At 40.3% G+C, this 21,689-nt stretch overlaps 1 protein-coding gene across 2 annotated transcripts in view; it reads right to left on the reverse strand.

The window, feature by feature from the left end:
- Positions 1–2,418: 2,418 nt before the first annotated feature.
- Positions 2,419–21,689, reverse strand: part of APBA1 (amyloid beta precursor protein binding family A member 1) — a 54,792-nt gene continuing 35,521 nt past the window's right edge. Inside the window, exons 5-12 of one of the 2 annotated variants that reach the window (XM_056848689.1) lie at positions 19,691–19,723; positions 18,303–18,389; positions 12,286–12,471; positions 11,616–11,795; positions 10,704–10,916; positions 4,927–5,046; positions 3,448–3,588; positions 2,419–2,517 (exon numbers count right to left, since the gene is read on the reverse strand). In XM_056848689.1, coding sequence (XP_056704667.1) covers positions 2,446–2,517; positions 3,448–3,588; positions 4,927–5,046; positions 10,704–10,916; positions 11,616–11,795; positions 12,286–12,471; positions 18,303–18,389; positions 19,691–19,723 — 1,032 coding nt within the window. In that variant the 3' untranslated portion in view covers positions 2,419–2,445. The remainder of the gene's footprint in view (positions 2,518–3,447; positions 3,589–4,926; positions 5,047–10,703; positions 10,917–11,615; positions 11,796–12,285; positions 12,472–18,302; positions 18,390–19,690; positions 19,724–21,689) is intronic. The other variant, XM_056848690.1, reaches the window with a different exon arrangement.

Raw genomic sequence — 21,689 nt, forward strand, 5'->3', positions numbered from 1 at the left:
CTGAACAGTGTTCATGTGGTCTTTTGGAAAGCGCAGAGCTTTTCATCTAGGTATATGAGTCTAAGAACAATATTACCAGCAACCTGGAAAACTAATACTACTGTATTTAAAAAAAATGATTATTCCATGGTTTGAAATCCTTTAAGAAAAATATAGTAATTTGGGTGTCTTCACACTGAACACATTAAATTCATATTTTGAACCTTTCAATAACTCCCCCTACTCCAATGATGTTTATTCCTCTCTCTTGAACAGCAGCCTCTATCTTTCAACGGTGAACATTCAACCTCTGTTCACTATCCAAGTAAAAAAGACACATACAAAATCTGCATGGAACATACATTCATATTTTAAGCCTTTTATAAGACCTTAAAAGAGGGGTGTTCATAAATCTTTTATTAAGTTTTACATACCAAAGTAAATTGTTAAATATTATGGATAATATTTATTATTTTATTTTGATTTTCTTTCAAAGCTGGAAGCCAATTTAAAAGAAAATTATGTGTCTGTCTTTCTCTTCCTTGGAACTCCCAATGGTGAGACTGCATCCAAGTTCACATCTCTTTTGTTTCAGTAAAACTATAGTATCTAAAGTGCTCTGGGCTCTAACTTGCAGCCAATTTAAACAACAACCTGATCATATGCAGAATCAGGCACACCTATGCCTAAGGATTTTAAAAGGAATTAGGTGGACCTAAGTGCATAGGATCAGGCAGGTACAGTTTGCCCTGACTGCTCTGCAGTCCTATTATGTGTTTTGCTTTTCCTATGCAACTATTATATAGGCAACTGAATGTAATAATTTACAACTTCAGTGGAAGAAGAGAAATAACCCCCCAATACCACCATTATTCCTATATTATGTAGCCACATCCAGCAGTATAAGGTGGATGGAGTACAGAGGTAGTAACTCCCTGCCTACCTATTTCACCCATTAAGTGGCTGAAGGTTCTATCACATTACCACCTCCTTGCTCTCTCTATGCTTGGTGCAGGTGGTGGGATACCCATGCAACCACATACAAGACCCATTCAGGGCACTGAACCTCAGCTGTATGCCACTACATAACTAAACAACAGGTACATGCGACCATCCCAACCCCTTTAACTGATGTACCAGTGCTTTCCTGAATAATGCACTGGGCTGTTCATTACAAAGTATGTATCTCCTATTTTTCTTCCCCCTCATATACAACAAACAGTGGATAAATTCTAGAAAGGCAACTGTATCAGTATGCCATAGCAAAACTATCAAAGACTCTTGGGAAACCTTAAAAACCAATTGAGGCAAGCCAATGGTAGCATATGTTTTTGTGGCTCTATCCCACAAAGGCATATGTCCTGACAAATGTATTCATGTTCAAGGGGCCAGAGGAACTACTTTTTTTCTTTTTGCTACAAATACTGACATCTACTGACCTTGGTTTTAAATATCATCACCAAAATATGGTCCAAAATAAAAAAGAGAACTTGTCTTTAAAATATTAAATACAAACTTTTGGACCAAAGATATGTTAAAAGTATACTGGCTCAGAATAACAGAACAATTTAGAACTATATGGACTTGAGAAAATATCATAAATATCAAGCATACCATTTTAAAATGTGACAACCATTCAGCCCACACACATCCCACCTACACATTCAAAAAATGAAAAAAAAAAAAGGAAATTGAGCTCTGACCGCCCTGCCTCCACTAATTCTGTTGGGTATTTAGGGTTGCATCACTCAGCTTTAGAAAGAAAGTAGGGATTAGAAAAGCCATTTGCAAAAAAGCCATACTATACCTAAAAATAAAGTACTTTGACGAATGGGGGGGGGGAGCTTATGTCTCAAGTAGCAAAATTTCCCACCAACAATGCAAAATTTAGTCCCAGAGATTTTTCAACACAGGATAAACACTACCCTTGAGGCAACACTTGCCTGATATACAGGTGTGAAGTACATTATGGAAGCAGTTCTCAGTTGAAAATGGGGTTTGCCCATCTTTCCTTCCTAAAACATAACTCAATTTTTAGAACAAGTATCATCATTGGGTGCTTTCCAATTATATATGTAGCACAGCATCTTTACAGAATTAACAAAACCCCATCTGAGAGAATTGTATCATATAGTTTGATCTATTTGGTAAATACGCTTTCTTACATTTGATGTACTTGTGTCTTAACAGCCACAAAAGCACAAAATGATAACGTAGCCTGAACAACTGTGTGTGTGAGAGAGAGAATCTTGGTTATTTTTCTTTGCTGTGAAGAATTACGTAAAACTCTTATCAGTAAAAAGGTGCAACCAAAATGTTTTATACACAGAATGATAAAAGGTAGGGAGGAGGGAGAGAGAAAGAGAGAGAAAAAATGTATGTTGCTGCAGACACTAAAATGCAGCACAACAAAATACAACCACTAATGAGGAGAAAGATCCTCCATGCATACTGGGCAGGTAAACTTTAGATGTAAACCGGTTGTTCCTGTGCAGTCAAGAGTCTGTACATGGCAGCTGGCATAGTCTTCATATGAATCTGGAAACAAAAGGACAATTGAGTCAGTGTGCCTCCAATGCATTTCCCAAAATAATAAAAAGTTCTACATTTTGTGTTTTGAGGATGAGAAGATGCTCAGGAAGCAGCAAATATGTCCTATGGGTGACAAGGTTATAATCCTATCCTGGGGAATGAGCTCCACAGCTCAATGGGATTTACTCCCTTCTAAATAGGCAAGCAGACACTGATACTCAACAAGGGACAGTGTGGTACAGTGTAAACCATTTCAGACCACAAGACCCAGTTTTCATCCCACAATATATGTTTCTCTTTCTCCAACCCTCTATAGGCTATATATCTTGCTACCTTTCTTCTTTCTCTTCCTTTTAAAAAACCTTAAACACAACAAAGAGCAACCCCTTAGATGTGTCTTCACTGTATATTATGATACACCACCTGAAGGCCACTGCTACAGTTATCTGAATATTAGCCTTGGGTGAGGGAGACGAGGTTCAAATCCCTGTTCAAAACTCACTGGGTCCAATGACTCCACCCCCCTTTTTTATTTGCTGTGCTGCTTTTCTACTTGCTAGAAGTTTTTAAACACTGGCAAACACTCTTTAATGTGATCCTCCACTCGCAGCCTAATAAGTGGTGAGATCCACTCTGGCACTTCATTCAGCCCTGAATTATCTTGCAAATTGGATGTGAAGTTAAAATGCAATGACCAATGTACTATGTCCTAAGCTCTTTAGAGGACAGGCAGGACACAAATGTGATCAATGCTTCCACATGAGAATGCCATGAGAACTCAGCACTAAACTGCTAATCTCACCAAAAGCTATAAACTCACACTTTGTGGTAAAGAGCCAGACTACTCTCATTGGTCAGCCTTTTCATTTGGTTGGTGGAAACAATGCAACAAAGTCACATTTAATACAAGTGAAATTGAGAGTTGATAGCTCCTACCTCACCAACGGCATTTGAGAGGATGTGAACAATCTTCTCGTGAGGTGTTGCTACAACACTTTGCCCGTTTATTTCAATAATTCGGTGGCCCACTCGTACTCCTCCTCGCTCTGCAATCCCTCCTCGCATAAGGCTACAGATCTGGAACAGCAGAACATCAGATGAGGACAACTGAAGTTACAATGGCAGATGTCCCAGTTCAAGACAGCTCAACCACAATTTTACTCTCGTTTGAACCTTGATGAAGCAACAAGATAACGTGTGTGTGTGAAATAACCATCACCAATCCAGCATCACAGGAGGTACTGTTGTATCATGCAATAGGCAACTGACCCTCAAGAGGAGTCAAGTCCTGGTTCATATATTTACCAGGACATGCACAATTCTCTAGGTGAAGTGGAGTTCCCCTTCCATCTACCATACAGACAATTTATGAGCCAAGAATTCTCCACTGGTGGCCGATACTCGCAGAGGTCCTATTTGTACTATTTGAACACACGTCCACTTTGAGGGACAGAGACCATGTGATCAAGTACTCCATGCAATCATATTGCATTATCCACATGTTGCCTGGAACATTTCTCCATGTATTGCACCTCTGTTATGTAAACTGTGCACCAGTCCAGATGAATATATGATCCAGAGCACAGAGTGAAATCATTGCATGGTGTACATGAATGTGTAAATCAGCACTTAACTGTGCAAAACAAAACCTACTTATTTTCAATACAACCAACCATTTTTTAAAGAATTCAAATGATACTTTGTAAAAGTATGGCTATGCAAATTGAATACCTGCTGGTGTGTGGTAAAATGAACTGACCTCTTCTATGTTAGAACTGGAGTAGATGGTGATAATTTCAAAAGTGTGAAAACATAACATTTGACTTGCGGAGATATATTACAAGAAACCAAATTGTAAGATACTACTGGACATTACAAAATAATTCATCTTATATTTCTAGAGATGCATCTGCAGATTTTGTCTTTTTTCAGGATTCACATGTCAATTCCACATTATGATCAGGAGTCCTGTTTGGGACATCAGGGATCATATTGATCAAATCACTAGGTACTTTAGCATTACCTGGGCATCTTTACAGTGCATTTCCACACTACTGAATAACCTTAGCCCTACTGCACATTCATAAGATTAAGGGACCTGGCTTCTACTCACCTTTGAGCTCCAGGACTTCTGACTTCACAAATTAAGCACTGGAAATCACACCCCTTCCCCTACTCCATATGAAGTATACTCCCAGTCACACTGGATTATACTGCCCCACAGTGAGATGACTCTCCACATTTGTCCACTGATTCAAAAATGTAATGTCTTGATTTAGTAGGTAGAAAAAACATATGCCCCAAATGCTTTTGAATTAATTCTTTTTCCATGTTTCCTCTCTTTCTAAAACAAAACAAAATAAATGTCTCTGAAAGTTGGAATGCCAAAGTAACTTGCTAAGGATGGCTACTTACAATGCCATTCTGTACACTGAAGCCCAGTTGGTATCTGAGGTCTGGTCTTCGGATGAGGACAGTAGTTACTGGAGGACATCTCACTATATTCAGCTTAACCCTGGCCTGGTTTTTCAAACCCTTAAAAAGAATACAGCAGAGATAACGTTAAAACTGTGGCAGGACATTAATATGGATGTAAGCTGCACATCTTGATATGCATTTTCCAGGATTGGTAGTATCCTTAATTTGTGCAGACCTCACTACTGCAAATTAAAAACAACATGTGGCGTAACAGTACACAGTGATGTGACATGACTTGAACATATAAACCACCAATGTGAAAATTGAACCCATGCTAAGGAACCACATCAGTCCCTCGAAACATGTGGTTCCACCAAATGAGATACCAGAGTGGTAAGAAAGCTGTAGGAGAATGGCTCTTATACCATTTGGGCAACATAACAGTGTTAATGGTGAGCAAAAGGTCTGACCTGGGATTTAAGGTGTCATCCATTCCTGATGGGGTTGCATTCCCCTAGAAGAAATAGGCCCACATTTTTAGGGTAATCTTGAACCCAGGACTACTGCTGGATAAGCAGGTAGCAGCTGTGGCCAGGAGTGCCTTTTATAGAGTTGCCAACCTTCAGGTGGTATAGGTAAACCAAAATCTCCAGGTGACAGAGATCAGTTCAGTTGGAGAAAAAGGCTGCTCTGGAAGGTGCACTCTATGGCATTATACTGCATTGAAGTCCCTCTCCTCCCCAAAGCCCACTCTCCTATGGTTCCACCCCCAAAATCTCCAGGTATTTCCCAACCCAGATCTGGCAACCCTAGACTTTTAGCCAGCTGCTGCCTTTTCTGGGCAGAAAGGATTTGGCCACTGTGGTCCATGCCCTAGTTACATCTAGATTAGTCTGCTGCAATGTGGGGCGGCTCTTTAAAGAGTTCAGAAACTTCCGTTGGTTCGGAATGCTGCACCCAGGATGCTGACTGGAGTGGGTTGTAGGGACCATATCACTCTAGTCTTGGTCCATCTACACTGGCTCCCAATCTGTTTCCAGGCACAATTCAAGGTGCTGGTGTTGACCTTTAAAGCTCTATAGCAGTGTTGGCGAACCTATGGCATGCGTGCCAGAGGGGACACTCAGAGCCCTCTCTGTGGGCACTCGTGCCACCGCCCCAGCACAGAAAAGCAGCAGCAGCAGGAGAGGCGGTGGGAGGTATCCCCTGAGCCGCCTCATGGTGGCGACCCCTTGCCCGCAGCCCCGGCTCTTGCAGCCTCTCTCCTCTCCTTTTGGCAGCCATGAGGGGAGGGGTGGAGGGGAGAAAGTTGAGCTCCCCGGGTCCTCTCGCCATCGCGCCTGCGAGCTTCCCTCTCTCTCCCCCTTGCCGGTGCAGGGCGACCTTGCTGCGGCTGCCCCCCAGGCTCCAGGACCGGCTGGGATGGCTGGCAGCGTGTCCGGGCTCTCCTCGAGTGGGAGTCGCTGCGCAGCTCCTGCTTTGCGCCGCCAGCGTCTTTCCCGCACGGCGCAAGCGGCGGCGAGACTGGAGCTGGCTTTGGCTGCCTGCACTGCCCCCGGCCCTGCCCTCAGAGGAGGAGTCCTGCCGGGGCAACCTCCGCCCTCGCTTCTCACCCAGAACTGCTGCTGCTTGCGCGGCCTGGCCAACTAGCCCGAGGCTGCAGTAAGTGGGCGATCCTGAGGTAACACGGCGCCGGCGCCTTGCTTTCCCGCTGTCGTAGGGATTCCTCCCCTGGTACGATTGCCAAAGATAGGACTTTTTGGAGGACTTTGATTCATAGGCACTTCACACACACACACACACACACACACAATTGCCAACCTCCAGTTGGGGCCTGGGAATCTCCCTGGATTACAACTGACCGCCGCTCTACCCAGATCAGTTCCCTCCCCAAACTCCGCTGTCCCCCAGATCTCCAGGAATTTCCCAGCCTGGAGTTAGCAACCGTATTCAGGTTAAATTGCTGTGTTGGCACTTGGCGATAAATAAGTGGGTTTTGGGTTGCAGTTTGGGCACTCTGTCTCTAAAAGGTTCGCCATCACTGCTCTATAGGGTTTACTACTTGCAAAGGCAGGAAAAAGATGCTTGCTGAAGTGACTATTTGCACCATGGATCTATTCATTCATCTAACCTTTCCCTTTATTGCCGATTTTTCCTACCATGCTCTTACCTACCCATCAATATTCAAAAGAATTATATGTGAAATGAACCCCAGAGAGCACCAAACAGCTAAGTATTCTCTCACTCCTCTGCCTGTATATACCTACGGTGCTCAGCTTGCTTAATAATCAAGCAAGGAAGCTGGCTGCCAGGACGCCTGAATTTGGATCTGGGAGGCACACACAATAAATAAAAATACAAGCCTGTGATGAAAAAAGGCCATTCAGCAGCCATCTGGTGCGCATGGAAATACAAGGCCCTAAGACATTTTCATTCTGCTTTATAGCTTCCACTTTGGGGTGACTGGGCTTTATTATTAGCCCAAAATGGATCACCTGATCCAGACTCAAACATCATCTGTGCCCCATACGGCTGTCTGTTATCCTGCCCAATCAGAAAAACGAAGGTACTACATATACATGCATTTATTTCATAAAATGTAAAAATACGAATTGTGCCCACACTTTTTCTCATCATATCATGCATCCTATTACTAGCATGCATCATCTCTCTGAAAGCCAGTGTGGTGTAGTGGTTAAGAGCGGTGGTTTGGAGCAGTGGACTCTGATCTGCAGAACCGGGTTTGATTCCCCACTCCTCCACATGAGCAGCGGATACTAATCTGGTGAACCGGTTTGGTTTCCCCACTCCTCCACATAACACCAGCTGGGTGACCTTCGGCTAGTCACAGCACTCTTAGAGCTATCTCAGCCCCAACTACCTCACAGGGTGTCTGTGGTGGGGAGGGGAAGGGAAGGAGAGTGTAAGCCGGTTTGATTCTTCCTTAAGTGGTAGAGAAAGTCAGCATATAAAAATCAACTCTTCTTCTACAGAAAGCCAACTATCTTATTTTTAGAATCTATGTGCTTTTAAAGGTGAGATTATAGTTTGTCTTTAAGTAACTCAGATAGCATACCATAAATCATTAGCTATAAAAACACATTCCACTTGCTTTCTACTCAGAAGGGCATTCTTTCACAAGAAAGAGGGCTATACTATAACAGAATGGTTCAAAAAGATGCTTCAAAGAAGGGAAAGGACTGTGGACTGTACCACTATGTACAGTATATGCTATCTGTTGCTGTATGTATTATCCTACTAAGTAATTTCTGAATTATTTAATGCGTCATATTAACACACATGCTTTGCTTTTAGATTTCTCAGGAAAGCTCTTTTTAGATTTCTGCTTGGTTTCAGATTTCTGCAATCCAAACCCTATCACACTTCTTATTGGACACTGCATCCTATTGTTTTGATTTACACAGTATAATTCGCCTTGAGTCCCAGTGAAAAAGGTGGAATATAAATAATGTAAATAAAATATTTAAATGACACATTTTTCCTATGATAAATACTGATGTATTTTTTTCCCTACACACAAATTTGACACCCCCATGCCTGTTTAATCCTGGCACTTGAATGCTTAACAACTAGGAAAACTTTGCAGCACTACAATAAGGTATTTAAAATCATAACTCATGAACTGCCAAGGATGAATTACACAATGGTAAATTTCAAACAGTTTCTGCAATAAGAGGTCTGTTTTTGGCATGATGGATAATAAGCAAATAATATGAACAAAAGGGAGTTCCAAGGCCAAGACAGCTTTGTGTTTTTTGCCAGGGCCCTGTAAGTGCAAAAAGCTGTTCCTTGCAAGGGCGAAAAACTGCATATTAATGATTCATCCAAATTTGACTTCTATGCACTTGTCAGAATAGAAAGGCATAAGAAAAATAAGCAACCTGCATGGATCATGAAGCAGATCTGGTAGTAGGTACCAGGGCAATGGAACAAAATATCCATATAATAACAAAACCATGGAGCAGCTCTACCAAACTTGATTGCAACTTCCTGCCCACTCCTGACTATGAATACAAGTGCATGTCCACAGCTAATCTACATACACATGCACCTGTGGACCAACTGCTCATACTCTAGAATGCCATAATGCATACTAAGGTTGTAATGCTAAAGCACTGCAGAAGTTGTGTACACTGGATTTCCAGGGAAATTACATCTTGCATAACATTAAGATTGCACACTATGCTTTGATAACTGGACATTAACAGAGAAAATATTATCTATTTCTGAATGGCCACAATGAAGTTGATGGGTAAAATAGGGATGTGCATTTGGTAAAGATGAACCCAAAAAAAGGCTTTTAAAACTGTAGCCAGTAATCCCGATTCTCAAAAAGCTGGAAAAAATGGCTTTTTTTCTGGGATCGTGGCTACAGCAGTAGAAGCATCTTTTAAAAGGACCAGCACATTAGCACCACATGTTTTAAAGTTTAAACCCCATCCCTTCTTCATTATAGTCTATGGGGAATCTTTCTGGGGCTCTGTGGGGCTGTTTTTAAGGTAGAGGCACCAAATTATCAGCATAGCTTCTGGTGACTTTCCTTACAAGAACCCCCCCCCCGTCTTGTTTGGTAAAGATTGGGTTGGAGGCCCAATTTTATGGGTCCCCAAGTTTCTAGTGGAGGATGGACGGGAACACCCCCTTGGGGCTTCCATAAAATTGGACGACCCAATTTTTACCAAAAGGAGAGTCACCAGAAACTATGCTGAAAATTTGGTGCATCTACCTTAAACAACAGCTCCCCCCACAGAGCCCCAGAAAGATTCTCCATAGGGTATAATAGAGCCAATTTTTTTCAGATTCCTAAAACCCCTCTGTAAAAAACCCATATTGGTATGGGGATTTGGGAATATTCCAAAATCTTGAACATTTTCAGGTCCAATATACCCAAATCTGAATTCCCCCCCCCCAAAATAATTTGCACACCCCAGGGTAGAATTTTATATACTAACAAAAATTTCCCTATCTATTCTTACTTCACAATAAAAAATGCATCTCTTTTGTTAAAAGTCATTGTTCTTAACAATCATAGTATCTACTTGAACAACATAATACAGCGTCTTGATTGCCAACTTGATTATTGTATTTCCGTATTAAGCTCAGAAGTAAACACTCAAAGCTTTAAATGAGTCTGCATTTTTTGCTGCCAATTGCTGGGTCATTTACTGTTAAGAAATGCCAAGCAGTACCCATGACAACAGCTTAATGTTGCAGTAAAAAGCATGACATCATATACAGGATACAGCAAGGTCTCTATAGCAACAAGATAGCAGCAGTGATTATCCAGAAGAAATAAAAACGGAGGTAAGTCAGTGGGAGATTCTCAAGACCAAAATGGATCTGTCTATGGGGGTGCGGGGGGAGGGGAGGCTAGAGAACTAAAGAAAGAGGACATCAGTGAAATACTGATGTTACCAATCTGTTTCATCAGTATTTATGGATTTAGAAAGAAAAGTGATGAGAATATGAGGGAAAAGAACATGAAGGGCAACAGACTCAGTGCCTTATAATCCAGAGTACCATGAATAAAGACTATAAATCATCCCTTTGTACTAATTGTAAACTGCAGCATTGGTCTGCTTGGTGGGGGAAGAGATCACACACACACACACAAAGCATTGTACATGGCAGAAGACTGCCTACCTTGCTTCTATGCTCAAGTATCATCCACCTTTCTGCCTGCTGAAGAGCAGACAGTCCAACTGATAGGCAGGAATCAGGAATCTGTTTTAAACTGAATGCAGTTTATGTACCTTTATGATACTCTGGCATGTAGAGAGTGGTAGGCCAACCAAGCTAGTTCCATTGATTGACATGATCTGGTCCCCTATGTTCAGCTTCCCAGATTTCTCAGCTGGTCCTCCATGCATCATGTTGGCAATAATAACTGTAGGCAAGATGGATCCCCATCCAGACTCTACAATGACTACACCCAGAATTTCTCCCTTTTGTTTCTCAATGAAAACCTGAATCAGAAGAACAAATATTGAGAACATCAAATAAAGGCCATTCTCCTTCAAGAAATGCAGAGAACATGCAAAACTGCCTCTATAAACAATCTTCTTTCTCCCCCCCCCTGCCCCTGCAACAAGATGAAGAAAGATTTATTTCAATAAGAAAAATGTATGAACTTATTGTGTATGAAACAGTGGAGCAGAATAAAGCAACAAAAGCCACTAGGATTATTACTATGAATTGAAATCTCTCCAAATTAGAATATTATCTATAAAGCTTCGAACATATGGAATTTTCGGAACAAGCCTTCTTGCAAACCGTGTTATGTCCACAAAAATTAAATTGTTCACAACATCAACTGTTTATTTTTCTGTCATGCTAAACTGATGTACAGCATGCCAAACATTTTAAAGCTGTTTCTTAAGAGAGCGCATAGCATATGGAAATGAGTTCAAGTGCTGATAAATTTAGCACTGTCTGTTCCTTTTTTATTTTTATTTTTTAAGGGAGAAAAATGCAAAAAGAAAGGCTGTGGATATCCCTGCAGGGTAGTGTTGTGTCCTATATGCTGAAAGTCATTCACAAAGAACTCTTAATGGCTGTGTAATTGTTACTGTGTAATTGTTGTTATTTGCTTGCTCTGGGGGGTTATTAGCCGGCTCTGGGGGATTATTAGCCTAACAAGTATTGTGACTAAAATGAAAACGTACATCCTTGCAGTTCTCAGACTTAGAGAAGTGGATCAGGTCATCGTTGTACATGTCTTGGGTGTTGAGCAGGTCACTGTATTCCTTCTGGCTTAGGTCTTCTGGGTTTATTCCATTTGCTCTTAGAAATTCCTGGTAGGCCACACTGAAAGCCTGGCCTATGGATTGTGCAATTAGCTGTGCCTAAGGTAGGTGCCAAAAGGAGAAAAGAAAAGAAAGAAATCACATTAAAATAAGATATATCAAATTAGCTCATAATATCAAGGTAAAGTTGGAGGAACTTAAAATAGGGACTTCCAAACAGGCCTCCACCTTAGGGTTGATGTATGACCACAGAACCCATATGGTGGCTGCAGCAGATCAGTTTGGCTCCTTCCATAATAACTATTGGATTTCTGCGGCCCATGAGAGGCCAAGCCCACAGAATTGTTGTGGGCCTCAGGCTTAGGAAGCTAAAAATGGCCCCAGATGCTCAGCCACTGAACCTCCTCATTCCTAGCCTGCTGTGGGTATCTTCTTCCAAGAAATAATTGAGGTATAAGGAAATATCACAGCAAAAGTCCTTGGTTGTCAAACTCTGTTTTGATGAATTGGCCTAAGAATTCCAAATTATGTTTTTGTTTTTGTCATTCTTTTAAAATGATGGAATAACAACAACAAAAACTCTACTTACATCCTCAGATTCAAAAACATGGCAGATCATTTTATATTGCCTTTTCCCATCCTGGGAGGGGTGAGATGCTTCCACATTATCTTGGGAATTAGTTCTTGGCATTCTCCTGCGAGCCATCAATACAACTATATTCCCAATATCTGCAATATAGGAAATGGTCCTCAGAGGATGATCCATCATAGTTTCCTAGAGGAGACAAACCACCGTATTAGGGTATTTTAGCACTGACATACAACAGGCATTTAGTATATACAACCATTTAGACTCTATGAATAAAAAATAATTTTTATCACTTTCTAGGAAAGCAATGAAAAGTTCCTATACGTACTTGGTATTTGGGATCAAGTATTTAGAATAAAGAATGACATAAAACAGTAGGAAATAACCTGTTATTAAGATAGTATTTAGACAGCCCCAGGTAAAGCATATTGTAATAATCTTAACCGGATGTAACCAGAGCATGGATAACTGCAGCCAGTGCCTGGTCTTCAAGGAACTTACCAAAATTAGTTAAAGTTGTTACATGTCACAGATGAGATCTGAACAATCCATCTGTTGTCATGGAACTAAAAGCTCCTCCCACCCTCAAGATGCAACCCTTTCTAGAGCAGGTTGGCTCCATATACCTTAGCCATATTAACCCCAGATTTACTTCATTCATACCCCACCTTTCTCCATAATGGGAACCCAAAGTGGCTGACATCATTCTCCGCTCTTCCATTTTATCCTTATAACAACTCTGTGAAGTAGCTGTGAAGAGTGTGGGATAAGCCCTAGGTCACCCATTCAGCTTCCATGGAGACAGAGTGGGGGATTCAAACCTGGGTCTCCCAGATACTAGTCCAATAGTATAACTGCTACATTCCACTGTCTCTCTTATCTGGATTGGGCTTCAGTTTATTGGCTGTCATCAAGCCTGCCTCCAAACAAGAGGTATAAAGGTACTGGAAAAAATGTGCTAAGGTAGCATACGAGTGTAGAGGCTTGCAGCTCTTTTTCTCAAGTATCCTCACAATTGTGCTTGTAGAAAACTAAAACATTTATATTTCTACATTCCATCAATAAGCAAAAGAATATAATTTTATACACTACCTAAGTTAAAAATGATACACTTTATAATGTTAAAACAATAACACAAGTTGAGGTTTGATAAGAAATTACTGCATATATTTCAATTTCCCGCAGTATTGGAGCACTTTTTAACTCCAAATCTCCAGATTATCTCACTTAGCAGTTTCATATAAATGTTTAAAACTATGGGAGCAAGAACTCTGTGGGATTCTATAACACAAACTCTAGGTGTTGGACACCACCCCCACCATATGAAACTGGTCAGCCAAATAGAAACTGAAACTTTTTTAGAATCAGATAACCTTTATTGGCATAATAATATTGATGGTCACAAGGTCAGAGATAAACAGATAATACATATCTAGACTAAAATTGAGTTTGAATCTTAACCTTAACAACGAAACTTTTTTATTTCTCATGTTTTTAAAAAGCAGTTTATGGCGCCACCTGGCCTCTTTAAGCTCCTCCCATTTTTCCTTCTCATAGGAATCCAGAAGGATATCATGGCTAAAAGTACTGAAAGCCGCTAAGAGGCCCAAGAGAATCAACTGGAAGCACTGCTCCTATCTCACTCACAGCAAAGATTGTCCATCAGATGACCAGGGCAATTTCAGTTCTAAAACTGGGTCTGAAGCCAGATTGAAATGGATCTAATCTGTTTTATCCAAACAAGCCTGAAGTTCCACTACCACCATCCACTCAAATGTCTTGCCCAAGAAAACATCTTCCTTTGCTCTATAATTTTTAACACCACCTGAGCCCAGGTATGGCTTCTTGAACAGGGGCCTAATAACCTCCTCCTTTAAGATGGCCAGGACCTTACGGTCTTTTAGAGAAACAATCAGTATTCCTTGCACTCAACTGGGCACCTCCCTCCACTTGGATGTGATAAGCCAAGGTGGGAGAGCTGAGCACAGAGGTGGTAGGCAACACGCTTCCAAGCAACCTTCAAAAAGTCTCAGTTTCCAGCACTGAAAGATTTCCAAGCAACTTCAACTGCACTGTACTATGATAACATTGGGCACTTTCACACATGCCAAATAATGCACTTTCAATCCACTTCCAATGCACTTTAACGATTGTTTGCAAGTGGATTTTGCCCTTTCACACCGTAAAATCCATCTTCAAAGTGCATTGAAAGTGCATCATTCAGCATGTGTGAAAGTGCCCATTGACAAGAGATCTTCTAAAACAGAAATACCCAAGTCAGAATGAATATGAGTGATTTAATCCAAAAAAAACCTTGCAAATAGATCACAGCAATCTTCCACGTTACCCATATTAGCTTCTGAAGGATTCAGATGAAGTAATCCCTTTATCACTTAAACAAGCTGAGCTGGAAGCCTTGAACAAAAACACAAGAGTAGCAGAATAATAGAAGTACCACACAGTAGTCATAAACAGAAGCTAGAGCATACTCTGATGACTACTGTGTAGAACTTTTGCATTCATTCAGAGTTTTCTGCAAACCCATTGAATGTCCCAACTCCTCAAAAACAAAGGAGCCAAACATGTTCTACAAGATGGTAGAAGGCACCGATTAGCAATCATGTCAACCCACTGGGATTATTTCTCTGTCTCTGGGCTTCACCCAGAGCAGCAGTGCCATTTGAAGAAAACACCCCAAAGTCTTTCAGGAATCCATCTTATCCATCAGAAGATGACCATCCTAACTGGTTTCCTACTCGTGTAGATGTTCCAAGTTTCCAAGTTTCCAGCAATCTATTAGTGCAATCCTAAACAGAATTATACCCTTCTATAGTCAGCTCTGACTTTCAGTTTGCTAAATCCTGGTTGTTCTTTCATTGAAGGTGACTTGCCTGGCATTAACAAGTAGCCATGTGTTTTCTGTGGATGCACCCACTTAATGGAACAGGCTCCCTGAGGAGATGAGCCGTCCTTGCAAATTTTTGAGTGCTGTAAGGCTGTCAGGGAATGACAAAAACAGAAGAAACGGAGTTGCTTTAATAGTGAGGCAAGATTTAGCAAAGGCAGTCAGGAGCTATAATGCAAAGTCTGACTGAATAATATCAATCAGATTTCAGGGAGAGCCTATCAACATAAGCATCATTAAAGTTTATGCCCCAACTACAGATGCTGATGAGGAAGAAGCTGAAAGTTTTTATGCAAGTGTTCAGGAAGAAATTGATCACACACCTAAACAAGATATGTTGATAATCATAGGTGACTGGAACACAAAAACAGGAAACAAAGCAGAATCAAATGTTGTTGGCAGATTTGGGCTAGGAACACAGAATGAAGCAGGAGAACGACTCATAGAAATCTGTGAAGACAACAATTTGTTCATTGCAAACACATGTTTCAGGCAACCAAATAGACGATTGTATACATAGACATCACCAGATGGCCAGTATAGAAATCAAATAGATGACATAATTGGAAGCAGAAGATGGAGAACCTCTATTCTCTCTGCTAAAACAAGACCAGGAGCCAACTGTGGTACAGATCATGAATTGTTAATATCGAAAATCAAGATAAAGCTTAAGAAAAACACCAGAATGTTCATAGCACCAAAATACAATCTAAGCAATATTCCTGAAGAGTTTAAAGACCATGTAAAGAACAGCTTTGCATAACTAAGTTCAAATCAATGTAAACCAGAAGAACTATGGGTGGAAACTAGAGATATTATCGAGGAAGAATGTGCAAAGACTATTCCTGTAGCCAAAAGAAATGAAAAGCCTCAATGGATGTCTGAGGAAACTCTTAAAATTGCCAAAGAAAGAAGAGAAGCAAAAGTAGTAGGTGACAGAAACAGAATCAAAAGTCTAAGTGCAATGTTCCAGCGACTCTAACGTAGAGACAAAGAGAACTATTATAATAACCAGCGTAAAGAAATAAAAGAGAACAACAAAAAAGGAAGAACAAGAGATCTGTTCCACAAGATCCAAGAAATCAAAGGGAAATTTAAAGCACGGTTAGGCATGCTGAATGATCAGCATGGAAATACATTAACTGAACAGGACAAAATAAAGAAAAGATGGGGACAATACACTGAAGAACTATACAGAAGAGATGAAAGGATGACAGATTCCTTCCAAGAAGAATCTTTTGAAGAACCTACAGTTTTAGAAAGTGAAGTGAAAGCTGCACTGACAGCAATTGGCAGAAACAAATCACCAGGAGCAGATGGGATATCAATAGAGCTATTTCAAGACACAGAAACGGAGTCCATGAAAATCTTGACAAGAATATGCCAACAGATATGGAAAACAAAACAATGGCGCACAGACTGGAAATGATCCATTTACATTCCAATTCCCAAGAAAGGAGACATCAAAGATTGCAGCAACTATCAGACCATTGCATTAATTTCTCACGCAAGTAAAGTGATGCTCAAAATCTTACTGCAAAGGCTGTTACCATATATGGAACAGGAAATGCCTGATGTTCAAGCAGGATTCAGAAAAGGAAGAGGCACTAGAGATCATATTGCAAATCTACGTTGGTTATTGGAACATACGCGAGAATTTCAGAAGAAAATCAGCTTGTGTTTCATAGATTACAGCAAAGCTTTTGACTGTGTGGATCACGAAAAGCTATGGCTGGTTTTAAAGGAAATGGGTGTGCCACTACATCTGATCATTTTGATGCGCAACCTGTACTCTGGACAAGAGGCCACAGTAAGAACAGAATATGGAGAAACAGAATGGTTTCCAGTTGGCAAAGGGGTTAGACAAGGATGTACTTTATCTCCCTATCTCTTCAGTCTATATGCAGAACATATAATTAGGAAAGCTGGATTAGATTTAGATGAAGGTGGAGTGAAAATTGGAGGGAGAAGCATTAACAGTTTGAGATATGCCGATGATACTACATTACTGGCAGAAAATAGCAAAGACTTGAAACGGCTACTGCTGAAAGTTAAAAGAGAAAGTGCCAAAGCAGGACTACAGCTGAACATCAAGAAGACAAAAGTAATGACTACAGGAGAATTACACAACTTTAAGATTGTCAATGAGGAAATTGAAATAGTTGAAGACTTTCTATTCCTTGGCTCCATAATCAACCAAAAGGGAGACTGCAGCCAAGAAATCAGAAGGAGATTGGGAAGGGCAGCCATGAAAGAGCTAGAAATTATTCTGAAGTGTAAGGGTGTGTCACCGGCCACCAAGATTAAGTAATTCATGCCATCGTATTCCCTATTACTATGTATGGGTGTGAAAGCTGGACATTGAAGAAAGTGGATAGGAAGAAAGCCGATTCCTTTGAAATGTGTTGTTGGAGGAGAGTGTTACGGATTCCGTGGACTGCCAGAAAAACAAATCAGTGGGTTATAGATCAAATCAAGCCTGAATTGACCCTAGAAGCTAAAATGACTAATCTGAGGCTATCGTATTTTGGTCACATCATGAGATGACAAGAGTCACTGGAAAAGACAGTCATGCAAGGAAAAGTTGAGGGCAGCAGGAAAAGCGGAAGACCCAACAAGAGATGGATTGACTCAATAAAGGAAGCCACAGCCCTCAGTTTGCAAGATCTGAGCAAGGCTGTCAAAGACAGGACATTTTGGAGGACACTGATTCATAGGGTCACCATGAGTTGGAAGTGACTTGACGGCACTTAACACACACATAAGGCTTTTTATTCATTGCAGAAAACCAAACTGACCATATGACTTGCTATAGGCATGGGCATTAAGTTGTCCTGGGACAGCCCCAGAACACCTCAGTTCAGCTGTTAACCTTTCTAATAGTGGGTGGCTGCAAAATTGTGGGAATTATATAAAGACCCAGTGTTGGTTGACCTCCCTTTACAAAAGTTTTGGGAAGAAATGGATTACTGTCCAATTCCAGTATCTCACCAATGATCTAATATGTGTGATCTTCAGGATCATGTCAGAGACAAATGGAAATGAACTACTGAGAGATGTATCAGTGAAACAACATTGCTGAATTTTAGTAAACGATCACTGTTTGTTGTACCTGTGTATCTGCATTCAGCACCTTTATTCTCTGTGTTGAAATGAAGAGGTCAACTTCTGTCATGGGTTGAGATTCACCTTCAGGGGCCTGCAATTAAAGCCAATCTTAATTAGCAATACAATAAAAAGATGTGAGGAGTACCCTAAAACAGAGTGTGTTAGATAACTGATCAAGTGAGCATCAAGATATAGTCACCAGTAGAGCAATGCAAACATGTATTATTAGACTGCAGAAGCTAAAGGTAAGCACAAAGGTATGGAAGGCATATATAGGTATGAAATGTGAATTAGAGTGCAATACTGTGCATAAATTGTTAATTGTCTCACCCACCAGCACTCATTCTACAAACATTTATCTCTCTGGTGTGAAAGGGAAGCTAGATGAAAGTACTCTCGCCTGCTCTCTCCACTCCTCTTTCTCTGTGGTCCTAAAATACTGAAACCTCCAGCACAACATTATGTTCATCTATAATAGGAACCTTCTTGACCCTGCAATTTATCGATTGGGTGTGGTTAGTGGGTTTAGGGAGTGCCTAGGTACAAATGACTCTCCTTACAAATATTTCATTTTAACAGGAGTCCTTTGAAGGCAGACCTTAACAGAAAGGTTCCAAAATGAGCTAATCACAAAGACCACATAAAATGGGATTAAAAACCTGTCAAAACTAATGTTGCCATAGGTAGGGAATAAAGAACTGATATTACAATTCTGGGTATGAAGGACTCTTTGGGCAGACAATAGAAGTATTACATTATTAACCCACTCCAGAGATTTAACAAGCATAATTTTCATAGAATCATAGAGTTGCAAGGATCCACCAGGGTCATCTAGTCCAACCCCCCATTTTGTACATAAAAATCCATCAAATTTTTAAGAAGCATGGAAAACCCCATTAAATTCCCAGATTGAGGTCTTTTAGTAATCTTAGTATGTAATTTCATGTATATAAGTAAACTTTTTTGCATCCAGCAATTTGACACATCCAGAAATCAATTGAAACACCCTTTTAATACTAGGTGACAAGAAAAGATATGGGTTTTTAAAGCACCAAATTTAATAAGAACCATTGTCCATCAGCTCTGCATTTGGAAAATACTTTTGAGAACAGTCTATTATCCATTTGTTTAAATCCATTCATTACCCCAACTATCATTCTAATATGAAATGGCTAATGATACGCAACAAAGAAGAGCAAACCAGGTAGCTGGTTGGTTGTGAAGCGTCAATTTATATGATCTCAAACAAATTGGAAGAAAAAACTTGCTGGATACAGAAAATTTAAAAAATGAAAAAGTCAAAAGTGAGAAATGCAAAAAATAAAAATAAATGAAAAACAAAACAAAACAAAAAACCAGGCATAACATCAAACTGATGAGGTTGTACTGCACCTTCTTCCTGCTTTTGGCTAATTTCTGGGCCATCTGCTTAGCATGGAATAAACAGAGACAGGAGAATGGTTAGAAAGGAACTTGCAGAGACTTCAAGTCAAGTAGGGATCTAGAACATCAGGAATGTGACTATCACCTAGTTAACCTTCAGTTCTGTTTTATATTTTAAGGATCACATAATAGTTTTTATAAAGTAAGCAGAGAGAGAGAGAGAGATGGATAAAGGGAAACATTTTCATTATAAAAGAGATTCTGCTAAAAGATTTATCAGCTGTCACTACACTGAAGACAAAAGAATTATCCCTCATTAAATCAATAGAAACAAGAAAAGCATTCCTGCCCTAATACATTGACACCCAGTTCTAGACAGGTAACTCTGACGTAAACCCTGTAAAAATATCAAACTGAAACACGCTCTAGCTGGGTGATATGTTGTAAGGATCTTCCTCCCACCACCAAGCAGAGTTTTCATCCAACTGTCAGATAATCCTGGCAGTCATGTAGAAACTCTCCACCTTGCAAAGGTGAGGGAGGGTGGAGAGAGCCAGCAATGTGGTAAGTTGCTCTACACGTGGTGCTCACATGGAGCAGCCATCACACAAAGTTTGTTCCAAGCAGCCTCCACATGGCAATCACAATTGGCAGACCAGTTCTTAGATTGGACATTTTAATCTTCTAGTTTGTAACCACAAATGAATGTTTAAGCTAATGTGTAGCTTCAGTTTCTTGGTGTTAATTTGCATGAATTTGACAGAGAAGAAATATGACCCCATGTTGCCAGCACAATCTGTGTAATCCTCACTACTTCCTTTATTTTATTTTATTTTATTCAGCTATTCATACCCTGTTTTTTTCTTCAACTGGGACCCAAAGTGGTTACAGCATCATCCAGTCCTCCACTTTATCTTTGCAACCACCACTCTGAGAGGTAAGTTAGGTTGAAATAATAATTGGCCCAAGATAACCCAGTGAGCTTCCTGGCAGTATTGGAACTTGAACCTGGGCCTCCCAGATCTTATTCCAAGAATCTAACCACTATACTATGCTGGCTCTGTGGTCGCAACCACAGGATCTCTCTATGGGAGGGATTTTAGTGCACATGAAGAAGCCCACAGTTACATTATGCCAAGTATCCAATAAATAACTAGCAGCTATTAAGCCCAGAGAAATAGTCATAACTTGCAATGCTCATAGTTTGTGTTCAGCCACTTGTGTTCAGTAGCAGTGATACATACAATACTAGGCTTTAGTTAAAACCAGAATACAGTACTGAAAATGTCATCCAAGGGACTATTTACTATAATGAGGAAATTGCTGCAGTTCAAACTCACTGAGAAAACTTGTTACTGAAGTCTTTAGGTTAAATTGTCTGTAACATCGGGATAGTCTTATTCTTAACCGTAAAGGGCATCTTAAATAAAAAATACTATACGTATCATGACATTTTCTAACCATATATATTTTAAAGCCTCATAGCCTCCCTGCTGTCAAAAATATCTTCAGAGCTTAAAGGAAAAGGGTTAAAATAAGGAGGCATGAGCCAATCATAAGACAAATGAGGTGAATCACTTTAGTTAGAACTAAATCACTTTAGTTAGAACTAAATCACTTTAGTTCTGTCTGTCATATAGTATCTGCTAATGCTGAACTTGACATCAGTTGCATGCACTTGTTTTATTCCCCTTCCCTGGAAAAAGGGTGCGTAGGGGTTGGTCTTCAAGTGCGAAGGTGAGGAATGATCCAAGAAAACTACGTGGGCAGGAGAATGGCGCTCCCATGGATGGTATGCAAAGATGTAGGTGCGGATCAAAGGATCAAAGGATTTCAAAAATAGATAATTTATTGGTAGGAGAGAAGAAGAAGAGTTAGTTTTTATAACCCTGTTTTTTCTCTACTATAAGGAGTCTCAAAGCAGCTTGCAATTACCTTGCCTCACCTTCCCCCCCACACAACAGGCACCTTGTGAGGTAAGTGAGTTTGTTAAGAGTTCTGAGAGAAC

The sequence above is a fragment of the Euleptes europaea genome, chromosome 4 (assembly GCF_029931775.1).
Source record: "Euleptes europaea isolate rEulEur1 chromosome 4, rEulEur1.hap1, whole genome shotgun sequence".
Classification (NCBI taxonomy): Eukaryota; Metazoa; Chordata; class Lepidosauria; order Squamata; family Sphaerodactylidae; genus Euleptes; species Euleptes europaea.